This window comes from Falco cherrug, chromosome 1 (genome assembly GCF_023634085.1).
Source record: "Falco cherrug isolate bFalChe1 chromosome 1, bFalChe1.pri, whole genome shotgun sequence".
Lineage (NCBI taxonomy): Eukaryota > Metazoa > Chordata > Aves > Falconiformes > Falconidae > Falco > Falco cherrug.
Genome location: NC_073697.1, coordinates 22,467,646 through 22,489,628, shown reverse-complemented (window position 1 = coordinate 22,489,628; position 21,983 = coordinate 22,467,646). Strand labels below are relative to the sequence as shown.

At 40.7% G+C, this 21,983-nt stretch overlaps 1 protein-coding gene across 5 annotated transcripts in view; it reads right to left on the bottom strand.

Annotated features, from left to right (window-relative positions):
• The window catches only part of LOC102051855 (bifunctional heparan sulfate N-deacetylase/N-sulfotransferase 4), a 160,981-nt gene that overhangs the window by 50,618 nt on the left and 88,380 nt on the right, over positions 1–21,983 (bottom strand). For 4 of the 5 annotated variants that reach the window (XM_027797549.2, XM_027797547.2, XM_005433759.3 and 1 more), the window contains 2 exons: positions 9,676–9,763; positions 3,804–3,958 (listed from right to left, as the gene is read on the bottom strand). In XM_027797549.2, the coding sequence (XP_027653350.1) occupies positions 3,804–3,958; positions 9,676–9,763 (243 nt within the window). Of the gene's footprint in view, positions 1–3,803; positions 3,959–9,675; positions 9,764–10,209; positions 10,316–21,983 lie in introns of those variants that run through there. The other variant, XM_027797550.2, reaches the window with a different exon arrangement.

Sequence of the window (21,983 nt, the reverse complement as noted above, 5' to 3'; positions counted from 1 at the left end):
TTTGGGCACATGTGCTCACAAAGGAGCACAGAAGATAATCACTGAGCAAACAAATTGAGTAACAAAATAAAGAGCTATAGGCTTTGGATTAAATATAGTCTATGTGGTTTTGTCAGATATGAATGTACAACGGGGAGAGGAAGGATATCTTGTGATTAAAGGATGGCACAGAAAACTTGGTTCAATTTATTTTTGGAAGACGTACTACCAGAGACTTCTGTTTGCACAGTTTGTTTACCTCTTTGTGTATCATTTGCATTGTGTATAAACAAGGAGAATAATACTTGAGATATTATCAATTTGCAAAATTTAATCCAAGGCTTTATCCCTTAGTGTCTTTAAAGGATTTTGGCATCCTCTGATATAAAAACAAAACAAACAAACAAAAAACAAACCACCAAACCCCCCTCCCAAAATCACAAAACATGATCAAGTCAAACCCAATTGATAATCAAAATAAGTGTAATTTGCCATTTCCTTAGCAGGGCTCTGAAGCATACCATTCATATTTATGGAAATAAGATGACACTGGGGTAGCAAAGTTCTGGGTAGCCTGCTACTTCACCACAGTTAAAAATCTCTGGCTCTTGTTCCTCGGAGGCTGAGGATATCGTGAGAGCTTGAGAAGAGGTTTGGCAGCAAGGGCTGTGGGGATGGGGCTGGGAATAGGGAAGCTGTGGGGCCCATCATTTGGGCATGTGTGGACAAGGATTTCGCCAGGCACTTGCCGTGCTGCCTGCTGGATCCAGAGCAGAGGGGCAGTAACATTTATGAAAGGTGTGAAAAAGCCTCTTCCTCTCACCAACTAGGCATGAAACAATGATAAATATCTTAGGGACACATAAAGTAATTTGGAATGCTCTTATTAAAGGCAGTCTCCTGGTTCAGAAGCAAGTCACATGTAAGGGAATCCTTTTAAGACTGTTGATTTTACTAAGCCACAGATACACAGAGGTATACATATCTGCACTGAAATCAAGGCAATTAGATACCTAATTAGCAATTAGTTGAATGTATACAAAACTGTTTAGATATGATTTCCACATGTATTTTGTGATACACCTGTTTGAGGCAGGCTGCAATTGTAAGCCCCTATTTTATAGAGCATCATTATAAGGTACAGATAAATCTGTGTAAAACAGAATGAGGCCTTTTATACAGTTGCCAGCTCTTAACACCTGTATTTCTTGCCTGTATTCAGCAGACTGTATGTGTATTTGAGCTCCTGCAAACCAAAGATCATGCATACAGTGTAAATAGAAAAGCCAATAAAACTTATGCTTATTTATGTACACTTACAGTTCCATGGGATAATATCCATGAAATACTGTTTCAGGTGCAATGGTTTCTATTTATTAAGCTTGACTTTAACCCACAATACTCAAGAGAAGGATGTTCTTTTTATGAAACCTTTCCCCTCAGTGAACAATGTCGACCCCAGACTCCCTCACATGGAAAACCTGTTGACTGTGATAGGATTTGGGTGCAGGTTTCCTGAGAGCATGATGTGTTTTAGCTTTATTCTAAGGTGACAAAGCCAGGAAGGGCCAACAGGTCTTAATGAACAGATTTTTTTATTGCGATATTTGGGGTCCTAAAGCAACCTTGACTGGTCGTCTTAGTGCTCTCCGTTCCTGAAGACCCTGTTACCTTCTTACCCATGTTTTTCGAAAAATGAACAAAGAAACACCACATTAGGTGAAGAATGAATATGGTCATACTTCTAAATGATTATTGCAGCTTTTATTCCAGAAACTGACACAAAGTGTCTTCTCTACCTGCTGCTAAAACAGGAGGTAGGGAGGATATGGTCAATAAATGGAAAATGCAATAGAAAATGGCATCAACATCAAGCTGTGTTTCCCTGAGTATAATACTAAAGAAAGATATTAGAGCACAAACAAAACATTCATAACATCAAGCAGATTTTCTATGTATTGTTCTAGATCTCTGATTTAAATTTGGATCCACGCTGTGAAGTCCAAGAAGAATGAAAAGGGAGTTGCTTTTAACTCTGGAGGAATTACAGAAGCACAGTGGTAGAACAGGGAGTTCCTTTCCCAAAGAAAACATGATGCTGAGGATAAGAAAGCAGGGGAGGATGCAAAACTACTCTGAAGTCATGGCTGGGACCTCTCTGATAGCTATCAGGAAGGTTGTCATATCAGGAAGATAAATTTCTCCCACAGAGAGAATTTCACAGGAAGCCTTTTGAAAAGAAATGTTCTTGTAAGTAAATTGTACAGCTCATATAGATTCAAGGTTAAGAGGTTCGTACAACCCCTGTCCAAGTGTTAGCAGGAAATAAAACTGTAATAACAGCAGCCTTTCACTGACATCAGCTCCTTATTTATAGGCACCCGAAGGAGTCTCTACCCTTCAATGATGATAGGGACATGGAGTTTATCTTTCTGTAGTTCAAGTTGCAAAAAGATTCTATTAGAAGCCTTGTTTTCACACTATGCTATAGATTTTACTCCTAAAGGTGGTTTGACCTGGAGGACTTCATGTTTCATGAAAATGCTAGGAGATTTTCCCTATAGGTTTAAAGAAGAATGGGCGATGTATTTTTGAGATACAGATTATTTTAAAAATTACTCTTACATTTAAAATCCTAACTATACTTTGGTCTCTGGGCCAGACTGCACAAAAGGCATGAACAAAGCCATGCCAGAAGCGAAGGCTGACAGCAAAGCAGAACTGTAGAAAGGAAAAGTCACCCAAAATGCCTCTGTGCTAACAGGCTGCTAAGCAGGAGAAGGGGGTACACCTGGCAAGAGGAGTAAACAGTTAAGCTATTTTTAATGAATTTTCTTTAAAGGTTGTTAGGAAAATATTGTTGTAAACAAGGGAATAAATAATTTCCAACTGTTTGTTCAGGCATCTGCTGGTTCCCTGATGCGCCTTGGCTCACGTGTGGGATGGGAGGAAGGGGCAGCTGCTGGCTGGCCTTTCGGAGCTGCAAAGGGCTGAGCTTTGTGTTCCCGAAGCAGCAGAGAAAGCCCTGCTGTGTCACTCTGCTCTTTTGAGTGGCTCTGGTTGCTTGGCATTTCTATGCCTTGTCAAAGACCATACAGTGTCTGTTCCAAAGCAAGCATGTATAGAATTCAGGTTTTCTTTGTCACGCTTAATAAGCAGGTAGAATTACTCCGAAAGGACTCTAAATGGTACAAGTATTCTGAACTCTGGGTGAAGCTAGGAGGAAGATAGCTCTTGTAAGTTAACAACACAAATGAGCAAAAATGAAACATTATCTATAAATATTAGCAACAGGTTAGCTATGTAAAAAGGAGATTTTCAAGCAGATCATCTGAAAAAAAGCACAGTGAAATCCAGCCGCTCTTCTTACTTGCTTTGTTAGCTTCAATATTTCTCACAAACCACACGCAATGCTCAGGGTTCTCTGCAACTTTCTTCCTCCCCTATTGAAGATGTTTGCACCAGACTTCAGGAAGCTGATAACTTGTATAATAACCCCCTTCCTAAAGCTTAAAAGGCCAGCTGATATCTGCTGAGATGTCACTGCTGCTGATCCCTATGGTCTCGTAAGGTTGCTTGGGTGAAGGGCTGCTACCTCTCCACAAAGCCCATGTCAGTGAAAAACGCTAAGACAAAATTAAGCCCAAATTTAAACCACAGAAAGGCTTTTTTTGGGGCTGAGTTTATAATCTTGCTGCCTTATTTGCATATCTATGCAAATATATATGTGTGTGTATAATATAGATAAACATAAAAACAGTTTGGAAAGCATAGCTACAATATGCAAAGGTATCCCAGTGAATCTTTTGGCGACTTCTACTCACTATTGCAAATTCTTTGTTGAGGATCATCTGCTCCACCAGTGACGACTCGTTGTGGAAGAGATGAGGCTGCATGTGACTCCACATATGGGGAAACCACCAAAACTCATTCACGGACCTCAACAGCAGGTCATCACCTTCATCTTCCTCTTCAGTCCCTGCAAAAGAAAGAAACAAAAAAAGAAGGTAATAAAAAAGCAACGGCAGGAAAAGTCCATTCTATTGTTTTGTAAACACAGAAGAGGCTGCTGTAAAACCTGCTGTCCTTGGCCTGAACGTCTCCCTGTGCTGTAGAAAGGCTCTACCATATCACAAAAGGAGTGAGGTGAATTACTGCTGGTGGTAACTATCCCTCTCTGTTCCTATTCTATTCACAATTTTAACTGATAGTAATTCTCACAAGAATTCATTTTCAAGGGCTGATTGTTGTGCTATGTACTGCAGTAGGAGTATTTAGAAGTTCAGGCTCCCCATGAAGGTGCAGATTGGATGGGCTTCTATGAACCTGCTTTGGTCTTGCCAGTTGCTGCATGGCTGTAGCTGGTCAAGGTGGCATCACAGGGAGGTGTGTGCCAGAGTCATAGAATCATTCAGGTTGGAAAAGACCTTTAAGATCATTGAGTTCAATCACTAGCCCAGCACTGCCAAGTCCACCACTAAACCGTGTCTCTAAGTGTCACATCTATGTGTCTTTTAAATACCTCTAGGGATGGTGACTCCACCCCCTCCCTGGGCAGCCTGTTCCAATGCTGGACAACCCTTCTGGTGAGGATAAGCTGGTCTCTGTATGAGATACAGAGCTGCTGGCTAAAATATCCGGAGTTATTTTTATGTTTCTAAAGAAGTGAATATTACCTAAAAACAGTCTGATTTTAAAAAATTTCTTTTTAGTGCATGTGATCTTGAAAAAACAACACACCACACTTTCTGTATTAGCTTGATTTTAATACCACACTACCTTTTTATCACATAACCTGACAACTTGGATTTAACAGGAAAAAGCAGTATCAGGAATATTATTGCTGGTTGCCAGGTCTCTAAGCAGTGAACTTTTTGAAAAGCAGACCAAAGACGATGTTCAACCAGTATTTAAAAGTTCAGCATGCATCAGTCATTTTCCATCTTGTCCTGATAATAATGTCACTGTTAAGTACAAAGTGTACTGATACCAATGCCACCACCCACCCACCCACCCCCTACACACACTTGTATCTACCTTGTTATCAGCCTCAGTAAATTGAAATCTGGTAGTTCCTGGTAAAGTGTGAAACAAGTTTGCAATAGTTTCAAAATACAATGAGGTGGAAAACATGAAGCTGTAATGGCAAAGGGATTCCAAATGTTGTTTCCTATGGTTCAGTATTCAGTTTTTCCCAGGATTAATCTTGAAGTAAAAACAACACAAATTCCTATGTTAGTGAGGAGTGTCTGCTTCAGGCAGAAGCAAGTGTGTGGTTATAACAAAGAAAAGCTTCCATTTGAGAAATGATACAATGCTGCTTCCATCATCTGCAGATGTGGGTCTGCAGTGCTTTTTCAAACTGGAAAGGCTAAGGTACATTTAGTAACTTCGCCCTCAAATTACTGAACAATATTCAGTTTATTAGCAGTCTTCTTTCTTGTTCCTTCACCATTTAAATGCTTTTATAATTGCTTTTATTTAGCTGCAGTTAAAGAATTGTCAGAATCAGTATACTGATGCAAATGTAAGTATCTTTTCTTACAAGCCTTTCAACGTTTTGCAAAACTACTTGGAAGAGAACACTCTGTGGGTGTCACTGCTTTTGTGGCATGAGGCAGGAACATGCAGAGCTGGCTGGTCGGTGTGTGCACTTCAGCACTTTATTTTTATTTTTCACTTCTGCAGTGCTTTTTGAAGAATACTACTACACAAGGAGAGCACTACTTTGAAACTTTCTCCTGGTGTCACTGAATCGCTTCACTCCCCTCTTTGCAGCACTCCGCAAGTTCTAAGAAAGTTGCTCCCACTGACGGGAGTGCTGCTGGAAAAAAAAACAACCTTGTTTACGAGGTAATTCCTTACTGAAAATAAAGGAAGGATGACTGCTCCTTCTGTGAATGTCTGCTCCTTTGTGCAAAACTTCTGTGTGCAGCATCTGTGGAATGATCGCTTTCTTGTGTTTTGGGGTATGTGGTTCGCTTGCAGTCACCCAGACACATGCAAAGGGAATGTGATTAGGAGAGGAAACCTAATGCAGGCTTTTGACATAGGAGAGAAGAGAAAGGGCTGGGATTTTGTGAAGCCATTGAAGATCTCTTTGCTTACCTAAAGGTAGAAAACTGAAGATAGGGATGAAAAGCAAAAAAAGCGGGTATTTGAAATGTATAAAGAACTACAATCATTTGACATAAGATTTAGGTTGAAATATAATTTAGTGCCTTATTAATATTTGAAGTAGGCTGTGGTTCTTGAAATAAATTCATTATTTTAAACCCCTATTTTTTCCTACTAATTTCTTTGTAAATTTTGATACAACTAATCAAACTTTGCACTTTCTTTTACCACAACAAAAATCAAACAAGATAAAGCATAACCCTTTTCACTTTAAAAAAACCACAACCCCACCCTGTAATGGCAGAGCTGGAATAGAACGGTTGGAAGTTTAACATTTGGTGGTGGTGTGGCTTTTGAGGATAATTTTCTTTACAAACCTATAAAACAAGTATTGTTCAATTTTATAAATTCAAAAAAACTCATGCAAAGGTTTAATGGTGGGTTTGGTGAGTGCTTATATGGTTTAAATATTTTTGCCCAATCCCTTATTCAGAGTATTAGAAGCAAAACAAGGGATTTTGAGGATTCCATTTCTTGTACAATCAGCATTCTTTATGTAACTTTCTATCTTCATTTTAATGTAAAATCTGAAAAATGCAGTAGATCTACAATCAAGGAAGTGAACGTATATCTGCTTTGAGATGCAGTATGCACTTTATACAGGTAGGTAATAATTCAGAGTTTGTTTGCGCATAATAAATAATCCCATATTTTAAAACTACAGCCATAACTTAGAGGTCTCTTCTGAGCTCAAAACCAAAACTAAGTTTGAAGTTGCTATTAATAATTATGTAAATCTTAAATGCAAATCCTGAGAACATCTTAATTTCTATTGCCACAGCATGAACGAGTAGAAAGTGTTTGCTAAAACTGAATAACTAATAGGGTATACTCAGATTTTGCTAATAGTGTTACAACTACCAGTGCCCCAGAAGGGAACAGTGGTGGTAATGATGAGCAGTGAGGCCAATGCATCAGCTATTGTACTTGTGAGCCGGCATGCCAACTAGAGCTGGTACTTGTGGTACAGATGTCAGCAACATCTTTTGATGAAAATGTATAACTGTTTAATCTGCCAACACATTCCCATGCTCATCTCCCTCCTGTAGTTATAAAATGATCCAAGTTTTGGAAAGGAGAGCAAAATCACGCATTAAGGCAGTCAGTAAGGCACAGCAGTTGTGGTGCGCTAATAAAACATGTTGAATATCTGATGCTAAAAACCTCTCTGGGTAAAGAAGCCACATTTACAGTAATTAAAGAATACTTTTCTGTGTTTTATTTATAATGAGTCAATAAAGTGTATATTGCATGGAGAATACTTTGAAACCTTTCCACTAAGCTGATATGACAAAATGCCACCACCGACATGTAAATGAAGTGTTCACTTAAATACTCAGATGCATTGCTGAGTGCAGGCAGCAGCAGGTCCCTTAATGGTGGCAGTGACATGCTTCAAGTCATTAAGTAGTTCTGTGCTATTTTTGTAAGACCCGAGAGCCTTAGGAGGACAGGCACACATGCACATTCTCCTATTTTCCCTCTCTACAGCAGTAGCAAATCTGAAACTGGTCAGCGCTAGATCGGCTGGGCAAGAAAACCTGGGACAGCAGTGTGGAGGCCATTGGGATGAACAAAGATATAAGGTACCAGCAGGTCCAGAGTTTGATTTTGTAGAAAGGTAGCATGTTTTGTGCCAGCCATTGTTCAGTATCTCACGGTATTTATAATGAATGATCTTTCTCCACCTTCTCACCCTCCTTGAATTACCTTTCTGTGCAGTGGACACTGGCATGACTGATACCAGCTTTACTGTGTAGATGGCCACAACCCAGCAGCATCCTACTTTAGAGTGACTCAGGGCCTTGGGCTATTTTTGTTTATTTTTCTGTATTACGTGTGTGTCCAATTAATCTCCAGAAGGAATAACTACACAGGCAGGTCAAGATGAAGTGAGGAGAATACTGAAGTTCTGTCTCCGAAGTTGCTCTCTAATCACAGGTCTGCCACTGGCTTGTTATATGACTCCAGGCAAGTAATTCCATCTCTCTCTACTTCTCATTTTTCTCAGGCTCTCTGTCCTATATCTTTAGTCAGTAAGGTTTCCTGGGCAGCAGTTGCTTGGCATTATGTGCTTGCACAAGGGGAAAACAGCCTGGACTTTGAAAGTGACAGTGATACAAATACATAATTTTGTTTTCCTTCTCTCTACTCATTCCTCAGATGCTTCCCCATCTCCCCTTCTCCCAGGGACCTCTGTACTCTCCTAATGGGTGGTGAAACCTAAGAACTGGACTTTGAAAGTGACAGTGATACAAATACATAATTTTGTTTTCCTTCTCTCTACTCATTCCTCAGATGCTTCCCCATCTCCCCTTCTCCCAGGGACCTCTGTACTCTCCTAATGGGTGGTGAAACCTAAGAACTGGGTAAGCTCGTCCGTTTGGTGTTGAAATACCGGCAATGAAAATTGGAGTACTACTATACTACGCCTACACCAAGAGGGGTGGCTTGCCTTAATCCACAGCTACCTCATGGCCTGTGGCAGCTGGGACTGCACCGTTCCCAGTTTTCCCACTGACCCTCCCATCCTCTGGCTGCTGTAATGCTTCCTCCTCTGCTCCAGATTAGATTCTCAGCTTCCCTAGCATCACTCAGTGCATGCCACCAAATGTGGCTGAATGGGTTGACAGCTGAAGATTTTGGAGCTGGTCTTCAAAGGTAAGAAGGGTATGGTGCTTGGAAAGGAGAGCAGGAGGTGTCTCCCTTTAAAGTGAGTTACTGTATGGTTTTTCTTGCCTTAGCAGTACTAGGGAGCAGCCTGGCTCAGTATCTCAGAGGGAAGCCTGAAGTGGTGGTGCAGCCAAATGGGGTGGGGGGGTGAGGGGGCAGGGCAGGGGGGGATAAAATTAAAAAAAATAAAAAAAAGGGGCAGTGTGCTGTGGAGAAATGGAGCAAAGGAGAGAAAGGAGTCATGAGGAGATGTAAAAGCACCTAGTCCTCCACGGTAACGCAGTGGCAGGTGTGCAACTTGGTACTCCACGGAGTGTGAAAGGAGCAGGGTTTCAATACAAATTCCTTTTCATCTTGTTTTCCTTTTATCATCCCTCCCGATTTGCAGACCACTGAGATAGATTACCCTTACAGTCATAACACAATCTCGTGCATCCCATTCAAACACCTCTGCCTCTTCAGAGGTTATGAGACACGATTTTCCCAATCTTTTATATTCCATCATACATATCACACTGGAAAAACCTTAGTAGATCTTCTGTGCTGTCCTGTCTTTTGTGGAATTACAGATACCTTAGCAGCTACTTTGCCTCCTTTATAACCCTAAGATTTACTACCACAGAAAAGCACCCAGGGCATCTATGTATTCCTGAGAAGCTCATCCATAGCATATCTTTGCCCCTTTGGATGCTGAATTAGACGCTGGATGCTGAAATGGTGGAATGAGTATTTCCCACTGCTCCACTGAGTCAAAGTGTTATTTAAAAAGGGCATGTTTAAAGCTAGGTTTAAAATCCTGTCACCTATTTAACTGCAGCTACCTGAGAGCATGAAGTTCCTTCTTACCTGTGTGGTAAAATTTTCCTGAAAATCCAAGGTTGAAGGTAAAATTTGCAACCTGAGTGCGCAGTAAATTTTGAGTCTCTAGTAAAGCCTGAAATAAATAAGAAATTAACATGCATTTAGAAAAAAGAATATTAATTTTTGGAATGCCTCATTTTAAAAGTTGCGTCCAACTGAGGAGATACAAAAAAGATCTTTTTAATGTTTCACCTTTTATTTTGGGTTCATTCTTTTTTATAAGGCTATTACAGTGAGCTTAATTTGCTCCATCAGAGGTTGATGGTCTAGCAATGCCAGTAATAGTACCTAAGAACCAAAGTAGGTCACGGCTCTGTAACCTGGACCACTATATACACTGTTTGCAGTGATCTGTGGCAGGACTTGAATCCAGCCATTCAGAGGCAGCAATATGCTAAATCACTAAGTCACCCATGCTTTGGGTTATTAATAAAGCTTGATAAAAATGTTCTTAAAACCCAAAGTAAAATTAGGAAAGCTACTTGCGATCCAGATGTGGAGGCGTTGGGATTTACTTACCTGCAGAAACAGGTTTTGATTGTGTCTGAATACCAAGTTCAGGCTTAAGTGTAAACGAGCAAAACACCGATTTTGACCTATGGCAGAAGTGAAATCCCTGTTTATTTTTATTCTCTCCTCCAAGCGAAAGATAAGACCAATCTAAATGAAGCGGAGGAAAAGGGTATTGCTTATAGAAGAAATAGGTGTAGTCTCTGCACCTATCCATTTTTTTCTTGGATATATTTCCAGCCACTAGAGAAAGAGAAGAGATGGCTCAGCCTGAGTGAGCTATCTACATTTACTGTTAGTTGTCAGCTCTGCACTGCTGCTAAAGATAGCCCTTGCTGCACAGATATCTGCCCGCTTTCAGTCACCAGCCCACATAATCTGGACGTGCTACATATATGAGATGGATGGTGCATTTATCTCCCTATTGGTCCTGCCAATGTTGAATGGGTTGTAAGCTCTCTTTTCATCAATTTTCCATGTCTCCATTATGTGGCTCTTGAGAACTTTCCCATTATCTATTAATAACGTTTCTATTGATCGAATGTTCATGTTCTTGCACAGTTCAAAGACAAAATGAATGCAGTGGTTTACACACAGTCTGAGTCCAGCTAATGTTTCCTTTCATTTGAAAAAAAAAAAAAAGTCATATTTTATATTATCATTAGTAATTTAGATTTAACATTACAAGAAAATAGTTTTACCTTTTTGCTCAACCCACTGGTCTAATGTAAAACAACAACAATAAACTCTACTTGTGACCATAACCCAAAGTATCTCAAGTCCAGCGTAACTGAGAGCAGGGCTGAAGCAGCTGAGATGCAGCCTGATGGCTTGTGTGATCCTAGACCATAGCAGAGCTGAACTAAACCAGGTCAGGTTTCTGTGATCTCGTGATTTATCATGTTCCCTTGGTATTGCAATGGGTTGGGAGGTGCTGTCGGGTGCTGTCAGCATTTGCTGTGGGACATTAACTTCTTAAAGGTTCTGACTCCCTCCTAATTGTGCAGCTATATGGGCACTGTGCATGCTGGAGCACAAGCCTCTCCCGAAGCATCGTTTGCTAACAGTCACCTTCTAAAGAGGCATCATTCGGGTGCCAGGCAGCTCGGCAGTGTAGTACAAAAGATTGTCAGACAGCATGCATCCGCCTTAATTTTTAAAATAGAAACATTTTGTGGGTGTTAAGGAAGGTGTAAAACAAAGATACCGGTTAGCAGCTACAACAGCCATCAAGAAGATTCCTTTCCTTGCTGAAGGAAATAAAGTAATCTTGTGACAGTAAACCTTGTGCTTTAGCATTAAATATTAAGATAGCAGTATGGTTTCCAGCCTGTGTTGCCAGACGTTCAGTAAGTTGATTATTTCAATCCTGTGACAGTTTCACGTGGGGGACTATATTTACATAACGTATAACAACTAAATGTTCACGACAATGTAAAAACCTTAGAGATCTGCACCACTGTTAGCTAAGACACTAAGGAAAATCCCCAGTTGGTAAAAACTGGCGCTAAATTGACACCATTAAAGTCACAAGCATAGAGTATGAGTCATTATAATTTAGAACATAATTTTCCAAGCTATCTGGAGCATTTTATATACATTAAGAAAGACTGATGGGCTGAGCAAAATCAATTCAATATTCCTTTGAGGACAGAACATCTTGAGAAATTATCAACATTTAACATACAGTATAAGAAGGTACATGAAACAAATGTCATTATATCACTTCAGTTTTTCTCTCTGATTTCCCTCACGCTCACATCTCAATAAGATGACAGAACCGTGGGACAGGCAGAAGCCTTCCAGCCCAGTGAGGTCTCATTAAAAACACAGAGGGAGGATTAAGATGTAAATCCTGTAACCTGCAGTGTGGCAAGCATTTTTTTCTGTCTAAAGGGCAAACCTGCCACTCAAGCAGGATTTGGCTTGGTCCTAAAGACTTTTTTTTTATTGCAATTTCCATATATGCATATTAATTTATATAATATGCAGCTAAACTTCATTTTCATGACCTCACCTAGTTTTAATACTAAGAAGATATCGTCAGCTAAATCAGTCCAAATTTATTTTGTCACTACTTGTCTGTTTGTGGGAGATAGAGGGTAATATCTTCTACACCCTTAGTATATAAAAAACCCCAACTAAATCTCTGTATAGGTGATTAGTGTCTGCCTTCCCTTTTTAAAATAAATATGTTTTAAATACTCTTCCAGCGGTGAACATGCCTGTTTGTGAGGACAGCTGCAAGCAGTGCTGCTGGGGCAGCTCTGGGACAGTGGAGCTGAGCATCCCTGGCATCCAGTGCCAGAAACCTTTCCGGGATATGTGCAACCTTCATGCAAGGTGGAAGCTGTTTATTTTATTCTGAAGGGGTTTTGCGGGATAGAGAAGGGCTATTGAATTTTAACAGCTGGAAATCGCCAGGTGCGAACACAGCTATTCATGCTCTGCCAGGTCCTGCCGTGCTGTCCCCAGGTTCACTTGGCAGCCTTTCTTCCCTGGGGGCTCACCTGTCCCTGTCCCCATCACCTGCTGACCCTCAGGACTTCACTGCCTTTGCTGAGGGAGAAATGGTAAGTGCTGCCCACAACTTCAGCAGAAGGGAAATTCATATAGAGGAATGTGGATTTAAAAAACAAAAAAACTCCACGCATGACAAATCTTATTTTGTAGAGAAGATTTTTCTCTTGGATATTTCATCTGACCACAGTATTTAAGTTCTAGCTGCCAGTGTGTCTTTTCCTCTGAGTCAGTGGGATTACTTTTTTTTTTCTCTGAGTACCAGGGCTTAAAAGAGCTGTAAGTGGAGGAAAGCTACTTGCATGTGAAAATACAATTAGCATTTCCCATTGAACTCATAAGGGTGTGTTAAAGCAACAGCTGGAACCCACTGTTGAATTGTTTTTGGGCAGTTAAATAGATCATGCTAAATAATTATTGTTCTCCAAGGAAAGACCCATGAAGCACACCTGCACACAGACAAGCAGGTATGTCTCAGTGCCAGGCTAAGCAAAGTGTGGGGGTTTTTAAGGTAATCTGAGCTGTTCTTTCAAATACGAAACCTTAATTGCTTGGAATCTCTCAGAACTTGCGTGTTTCATTTTATTAATTGATTCTTTGGTTTGTCAATGAGGATCCTCTGTGACATCGCAAGATACAGTTTCTTCTTTATATTGCATTTACATTCAGCATCTTTTACATTAATCCATATAATTATCTTTTGTGAATTTGAAGCTGCAATGTCTCTATTTTTCATAATTGGTGCATCTATTAAGAAGAAGTGATATTTTCCTGCTATGTCCTTGTTAATTATAACTCTATCCTTCATTTACATAATAAACTTTTTGGGGCAATTTCTGCAGTAACATTTCATGCCTAATAGGAAGCAATTTGCTTTCCTTTATTAAGTACATTAAAACTTCATGCCCCAGACATCATTGACTGTAAACATTTGATTCTGCTCAAATTTAATGCACCAAGGCATTTCGCTCTGCCATATTAGGTTTATTTATGTGCTATGTTCTGGATTGTTAGCTGCTAATGAGACTTTGGCTCTTATTGCTCTAAGGCCTGAACACTAACCTCATTTTAATGAGTTCATTATTTGCTGCCTTCTGAATGGAAGACAACAAATTTTCCTTTTAATTAAAGGTCAAAACACCTCTGGCTAAGGAAAGTGTAGAGGTTATCAAATCCTTAGAGAAGGTAAAAGAAAGACTTTTTCTGATTTTGATGCCAAGCATGGACAGGCCAGGCTGAGGTAGAAGGTGTTTCTCTGGGGACCAAAACTCCAAATCTAAGCTAAGTGATAACAACACTAAAACATGGTACTAGTCTTCCCAAAGCATTGTTAAAAAACAAAAACAAAAATGACATAAAAACTCCCACAACACCAAAAAAAACCCCAACCCTGAAAGTCAGCCAAAGTAATTAAAGAGGCTTTACTCCTAACCCAAAGGTCTGTGTGGATCAATACTACTGCTAAAGCATGAGCCCTTCTTTGCATGTGCAATGATTTATAGGGTGCAGAGGACAGATGCCAGATTAATTGAGCCAACAAAAACTATTCTCATATTTCTTATCGGGAAAAGTGAGGCAAACATGATCAGTATCGGGGGCTGTTTGCATTGAGACCAAGGTATATTCAACTGTGGGTTTATGCATGCAAATGCACATATAGTCAACTGGTGATCTCTTTCTTTGAAAATAGAGTGGAAACTTTAGTCAAACCAAAAATGGATTAATTACAGGAAAGAATACATAGATCTTTGTCCTTTGTCTAGCATTTTATACCTGGTCACCATGTTAAAGGCGGGCTAACAAACATTGATTCTTGTGCCTCTTATTTGAGAAGCCGCTCCTGTCGCAGGTAATGGTGTTGGAGACAGGAAAGGTATTTGGGAAAGAAGGGACCAGTGTCCAGGAGAACAGCTAGTGAAAACTTCATATCTGGTTTTGGAGGGAAATCCTAACCATCTATGAAATGCAGATGTTGTTTAGCATGAAAACTGAAATTCTCAAAATGACCTTGTAACAGCTTATATGTTATTTCTGCAAAACTGAACCAGATTCCTGACTCTTGCAGGTATTTCAGGGACATTGCCAGAAATTGCTGAACATGCCCAGGAGCATCAAGAGAAGCCTAGGAGCGACCCAAGAGTCACTGGACTCAACGTTACCACAGTGTGCAGCAGAAAGCCTAACGTTTCATTCAGGCTCCTGGTCATACGTGTGGCCTTTCAGAGGCAATATTGTGAATATGAATTTTGGAAACCAGCAAAAACTCAGGATCTTGGAGGTTCCTGTCTCTGTGGCAGGGATCTCTGTGGTCATGATGCCCACGGTCCCCTGTCTATGAGGCACTCCAGTAGGTGGAGCTGCCCAAGGAAACGTGATCCCAAGTTCCTACATAGTCTGTCCAGGAGGACTGCACAATGTGGAGGGCAGATGAGAAAGGATATAGCTCTTCCCGCAGTTTGGAAGATCAAGGGAAGGAGGGGAAGTTAGACATTTCAGCTTTTCAGTGTATCTATAATTTGCTGTCATCATGAATTATTTTATTTCAACAGACTCATTCTAGGAAGTGCTTCTGGCACGGGAGGATGTGCCAGTGTATGGCATCCCAGGGCTACATGGCCAAGGTTATGTTGCCCCATCACTGTCTGAGGGATATGACTGAGAATCTTGTCAAAAATGGGATAACTTGCCATTACTCAAAGTCATCATTCATTTGGGAATGGATCTTAGTGTGGGTAGTGATTCCACTGCTGCAGGTTTTTTTCTGACTTTATATATATATATGCTCACTATATACACGTTACTATTTAATTATATGTACTGTAGGCATAAAATATGTGCAAATTTATAAACGTCAACATTCTTTACAGTAAATCTTTCTATACATAATGTTTATATATACTGCTTAGTAAACAGGCTTTTTTGCCTGGGGCAGGTTGGCCAGAGAGGCTGCCCAATCTCTGTCCTTTGAGGTGTGATCTGATCGAACTTTGAAGTTACCTCCGCTTTGAGCAAGGGCTTAGACTAGATCACCTGCAGAAATCCCTCCCAAGCTGAATTATTTTAAGATGCAATTAAAATTTTCCATTTATTTTTTACTTCAAGACAGTTCTGTCAGGCTTTTGTGGTACACAGTTATTATTAATACCAAGAAGTCTTTTAATGGATTCCTTAATTTTTGTTCGTAACATCTGTCCTTAATGCTTTTGCAGTTATATAGCCCTGGGGTTCATTCCCAAGCTGTTCTGTGCAGCAGTTTGCTGGTGGTCTGTGGAAAGTTGGAGGACTACAAAGTAGTAGTTTTGCTCTTGATTTCCGGCTGAAAATTTGTAGAGAAAAAAAGCAAAGAATACTTTCAGCAGTGTTTCTTTCTGCTGTGAGCAGCTGCTGTCAGGATATGATTTTTGATTGCTTCTTCCTGCTTTTGCTCCCTCCCTGAAATCTATGCTAGGAAAAAAAAATCTGACAGTGCCTGATGGAGTCTTGGTAATCTTCAAAGCCAATGCAATCTTCATAGGACTACCATGAAATACTAATAATCACAGTGACCATCACAGGGATGGTGTGAAATAGCTAGTCAGTTTTTTTCTGGCAGGAAAACTGAATTAAAAAAAAAAAAAAAAATGATGTCTAGCCTGACATTACTGACAGAGTCGCTGCAAGACCAGGACTCCAGGTTCTTTAGTTTCCACTTTTGCTTTGGAGCACAAATTTCTGCCAGAAGGGGGACATTCCAGTCAGCTGTATCTGGACTTCTTAAAACACAACTCGATGAGGAATTTATAAATCCGGTGAAGCTGAGTCATTGACTTCTGTGTGGTGAGGAACTTGGCTCACTTCACATGCTTATTCTCTAATAATATAGTGTAGGAAGTATAAAGGATCCAATTATTGACTTGCTGGCTAGTTTTTGAAAGGAGTTTAGGGGTTAAAGTTATTCGTATCCTTAATGGGATTTTGAAATCACATGTACTGTTTACCCTATGCCAAACCTAATTGGAATAGCTGTTAACCAGGGCCTCGGATCAATGGGCAATGTCAGCCCTCACAGATTTACATTCCCTCTTCAGACACTTCTCACGCAGTGCGTTACACCAGCAGGGTAATCCCAGCACTGGCTGCAGACCACTCGCCACACGCGGCAAAGCCAGCAGGGCTTCGGCCAGTGCCCTGCCTTCCTGAGATACAGGACTTTGTTTCTTTTTGTATTTATTTCTGTGAAGTACTATGCTAATCCATATTGCTATATAAATAATTAATAGGAAGGTCTCTGATGGTGCTGAACACAGCCAGCTCTGTCTGCAAATCTATTTTTTATTATAGAGCTATTACTTGAGTCTGTTCAGCATTTCCCTCGAGTAGCTGTCTTAGTGTGAGGTCTGAGAGGATATGTGGGTTTATTTGAAGCAAGAAAAAAAGTTATGTTTTGTGCTCATATGCAATGTTTATTGTAAACAGAAAAAAAATATTTTTCCTTTATGAGCGCAATACCCAATTTATCAGATCTACTTCTGTTGCTATTTTGTAACTCCATCCTAAAGTCAGAAAACTGTCAGGAGTTTAATTGCATTTAATTCAGCGCAGAGGAATGCATCTGTTCCAGGAAAGGTTCAGCTAGTTTCAGCTGAATGAGATGAATGAGGTGATATTGCACCAAATTTACTAGCTCCTCATGACCAACCGGCTAATAACATCACTTGAGCACACAGAAAGTGGCTTTTGGTTAAGTGTTATAGAAGAGATGATGCTACGACAGTGACACAGATGCCCAAGCAGTGACAGAACCTTGACTGACTGCACGACGTGTGGGTGAACAGATATCAATAGCCATGGCAATTAATCAGTCTCTCTTCTTGGAAAAAGGAATTCATAGCTGACCCTCTCATACTTGTTAGAAAATCTATCAATGAAAAGCTCAAATGAAGAGCAAGAAAATGGTCTAACAAGGCGAAAAGTATAAACTAGAAATAAAGAGCATTAATAAAAAGCAGGGTTTATTTAACCCGGGCCGCATGGATGAGCCAATGCAATTGCTTCCAGTTCTCCTGCTGTACCTGCGTGGAGAAGACCGAGGGCATTACACACGGTGGTGAGTAGTCATGGGACCTGCCGCTGGTACTGCAGGAGCAGGGAATGGCTGCAGTGGTTACCTGCAAGCAGTGATTGCTCTTCTGTGTTGGCATTATCTGCTGAAAAGATTTACAGCCTATATGGGACATCATTGAGAGTCTTTAATATAAATGACTACTGATTTTGAGGGATTTTTTAGGAATACTAACCAATCCTGTTGACAAATCCTGGAAGGGGAAAAACCAGTAGGATGCCAAATCTGAGACCGGGTGGTGATTTCCCTGTGGCCATGGCAGGGAGGGGGAGCCTGCTGGCACTAGCCGGGCTGCCTCCAGGGTCCTTCCCCACAGGCTGCATGCAGCAGGACCGGAGCCGGTGGCACTTTCAGCAGGTCTCAGAGCGTATTTCTTATCAGTTCTGATTTCTCAAAAGCTTAAGCATTTTCAGAAAAAGAAATCTCTCAGAGAAAGGCTGTTCAGGCTTGGGAATCAGGAGAAGGTAATCTGCCAGCTGTAGAGAAAGGATTTTTGGTCCAGTTTTTTAAAACAAGCGTCATGATCAGGAATGTTTAGTCTGATTTAAATAGCTCTCCCATGTTCTCCCAGGCCACCTGCCCGCTCAGTGGAAAACTGTGGTAAGTATTTTGCTCTCTGAATGAGATTACAAGCCAGGCACAGTGTCCTTCTTGCAAGGGCATGGCCCCTTCTTCCTTGTTTGTAATGTGGCAGCGATATCAACATTAGCAACACCACAACTAATTGTCTGTCATTTGAGCCAGAATTTAGCAGCTGTAGTAAGAGGTCAGCTTTCTGAGAAGGAATTGAACATGATACCCTTCAGCCTTTCCTCTCCTGTTGTTGCAGACCATGCTGGAAAATATGCTGAAATGTGAGATTTCCCCACTATCTCTCCCTTTTAATCTGTTCAGCTGCAACGGTTTGGTTGCCTCCAAGCAGAGTCAGTAAAGGCAGCCCTTCATGGTGAGATGCTCGTCTGAAAAACAGGTTGAATCCGTAGCTTTCTCTGCTGGTTCCTTCTCCCCTTGGACATAAGGGTCTATTTGTGTCATGCCTGGATCTACTGCTGCACTGGGGTCCCATACTCTCCCACCTCAGAGACCGAGTTCATGGCACATCTCAGCAGTGGGATGCCACCCCATCACTAAGCTGGTTTCTCCTGCCCATAGCCTGCACCCAATGCAGGCTTGGAATGACAATTTGGAGAAAGAGCTGGTTCGTGCTTCTCCTGGCACGGAGGCAGCCAGCCCTGTGGTGTGGTGTGCCATGAGAGCCTTTCCTCTGCCAAGACGAATGTCCCAGTCCTTCACGGAGATGAAGGCTGTTCTCTTTGCAGTCTGATAATTCTGCTGGCTGCTGCCTGGGGAGCAGTGAGTACATCCTTATGGTGTTTTCTGCTGTTTTCTACTTCTTTCAGAGGCTGCGTGGTCTCTGCAAAGCAAAAAGCCCCAGCTCCCATGCTCCCTATGACTGCAGTTCTGCTTGGCCAGCACAACAGCCACACAGAGGAACAAAGAGATGCTTCTTGCATCTTTCCCTGTACCCAGGTCTGCGCCAGGCAGATGGGGTTTGTCTGTGATTCTGTTGGAGGGTTATTAAGAGGGAGGCCAGAAAGGCAAGAGGCAGAACAACCATCTAGCTTGAATCAATCACCAAAAAACTCCCTAAAATCAGTATTGAACAGGAAAACCATCTCAAGGCTTTAAAGGGACGACGTCAAGATTTAAAATAGTATGTTAATTAAAAATTCATGTTCAGTGATCACGATCCTGTTGCAGCAAACTGTATTGGTGTCAGTCATTGTGCTGCATGTCCCTAACAGTGAAATTGAGACTGGTATTTACAATTCCTCTCAAGTAATATTTAGGTTGTGCCAAAAAAAGATTGTAGTCTCCTCTTCTTTGGCACGATACAAATACAGAGTAAAAGATAAGTAACATCAACAATGCATTTTCTTTTAATTGTATATGCTACCTTTCTTCCCCTTGTTTCTTGGTTGTTCAGAATTGCTTCCTTAAGCAAAAAAAAAAAACTCAACAACAAAAAGCCCCCAACCTGTTATAGGTGGGCACTCAGTTGTTATAAATTATTTAACAGTGGGACTAATGGAGGCTACCTTATTTATCTTCTTTAATTTATGGATTTGGATGTACTAAGGTTTAATCAGGGCGGTTTTCTGCTCTTTTACTGCCCTTGGAAATCATTTACTTTGGTAACTTGTCATAAAAATAAAAAATCCTTAAGGTTCTCATCATGGACATTTATCTCAGAATCCTGAACTCTACCAGCAATCTCAAATTTCTACTTTAAATTTACTGCTTAAAAACTAACCAATGTATATGCTTTGTGGTGGAACTAAGCTTTTTTTTGAGATGATGATGATATATTGATGATGAACTGAGATGATATATTCAAAATTCAGGTCTGTCCTTCAGTTTTCAGAATGGGTGTGTTTGGGCGATGATGGATATAACTAGTGTCTTTAGGAGGGTACCTTCACGTGTCTGAATGAAGAGCTTCTAAAGCTTTTGGACTGGGAGGGGGAACAAGGAAACCACAGCAGCTACTGATTTCTCTGTTCCTATTCCTGCTATCAGTGGTAAAAAAATGGGGATGTACAAAGGATCTGAAAGCAGGACAGAGCAGAAACATGTCTTTCCTCAGCATTTTTTTTTTTTTCTGTGAACAGGTATTTTGAAACTCATGCACTCAGTGTACAGACTTTTCCAATTTTGTTGTCTCTCCTACTGATAATCACTATTTTAAAATTGGGAAAGGGCTGTCTTTTAAATTATGGTGGAATATTTCTTGGCTGAGTTACAAGTAACATACCCATATCACACAGTCTCCTCTGCATTTATTTCCAATGACCTAGGAGGGCTTCTATTTTACAGAGAGCCCAAACTGTAGTTCATCAGTCTGTTAGTTTTATAGGTCCCCTTTTATCCTCAATGGATTGCTGTTAGACACCTAGCTGCAGTCTGTAAAAAACGTAATAGTTAGAACTAGAGTCCTTAAAATTGAGTAGGCTCACAGAAATCTCTGCCAATGCAACATTCTTCTTTGGCCTTGAACAGAAGTATGGCTAGCTAGGAAATTCCAATCACCCAGCTTTCCTTGATGGCGCTGTGTAGACTTCCATGTTTTCACTAGCTATTCTGGAAACTGGAGGTTCCAATAGCTTGACAGGTAAGGATGTGTTTTAAAATCATTGGGTTTAATTTTTGCTTTTTAATATTTTTGAGATATTTGATACTTGTCTAGCAGAGCTTAACTTTTTTGACCCTTCTTCCTTCTTTGTAATGCTGTCTTGCATTATCTAGGGAGCTCACTTCAGCGTTTTGACCGTGTTTGTTAACTGCAATTGGAACTTTCTGTAAAATGAAAAGGGAATTGCAAGGCAAGTGTTCTTGCTTTACACCACACTCACCTCTTTTACCAGAGGTCAGACTGCTCCTGCCACCCCCACATCCTTCAAGATTAGAGGGAGACGAAGCCTGTTTTGTCCTCGAGGATGGGTTCAAAATCCCTGTCCCACAAAATCCTTTTGCTTACCACTGCTTCCTTACCCCAGCTTGAAGACAACATAGTAAACTGTCCAGAGAAGGAGGCTGGAAGATCCAAAGCAAAATTGCAACACCTGTGTTAAGTTTCTACTCAATTCTCTAGAATAGAAACATCAAAGGCTGGTATGTTCTCTGGTGAAATCAAGCCAGATCACCAAATATGGCTGACAAATTTTAGATCAATCATTTCAGAAGTTCCGATAGGTTAGTTTTTAATAAAATGAAGTAATTTTAGGTAAAATTGAGAACAAATCTCTCTAAAAGCCAAAGGAAATGCTTCATGTCATAGATGTCTGGTTTAAAAGTATCACCACACCTTTCCAAAAAGTGGGAAAGTTATACTCAGGGCAATACTGAAGTACTGCCTTTCTTCAGATCACTCTGGATTACAGACTTGAAAAAAATCACCAATCTGAAACCTTTGAGAAATTCAAAGGATACGGTGTAATTGTGGAAAAGTATGGAGAACTCTTTCAGCCCTTCCAGTGACTTCCTAGGAAGGAAACATCTGATATCAAGGAGCCTTCCTACCTGGCACCACAACCCAAGGCGGATCCAGAGGCAGCAGATAAATCCAGTCTTCTGCCAGCTGTGACAGATGAAGCTGGATGCC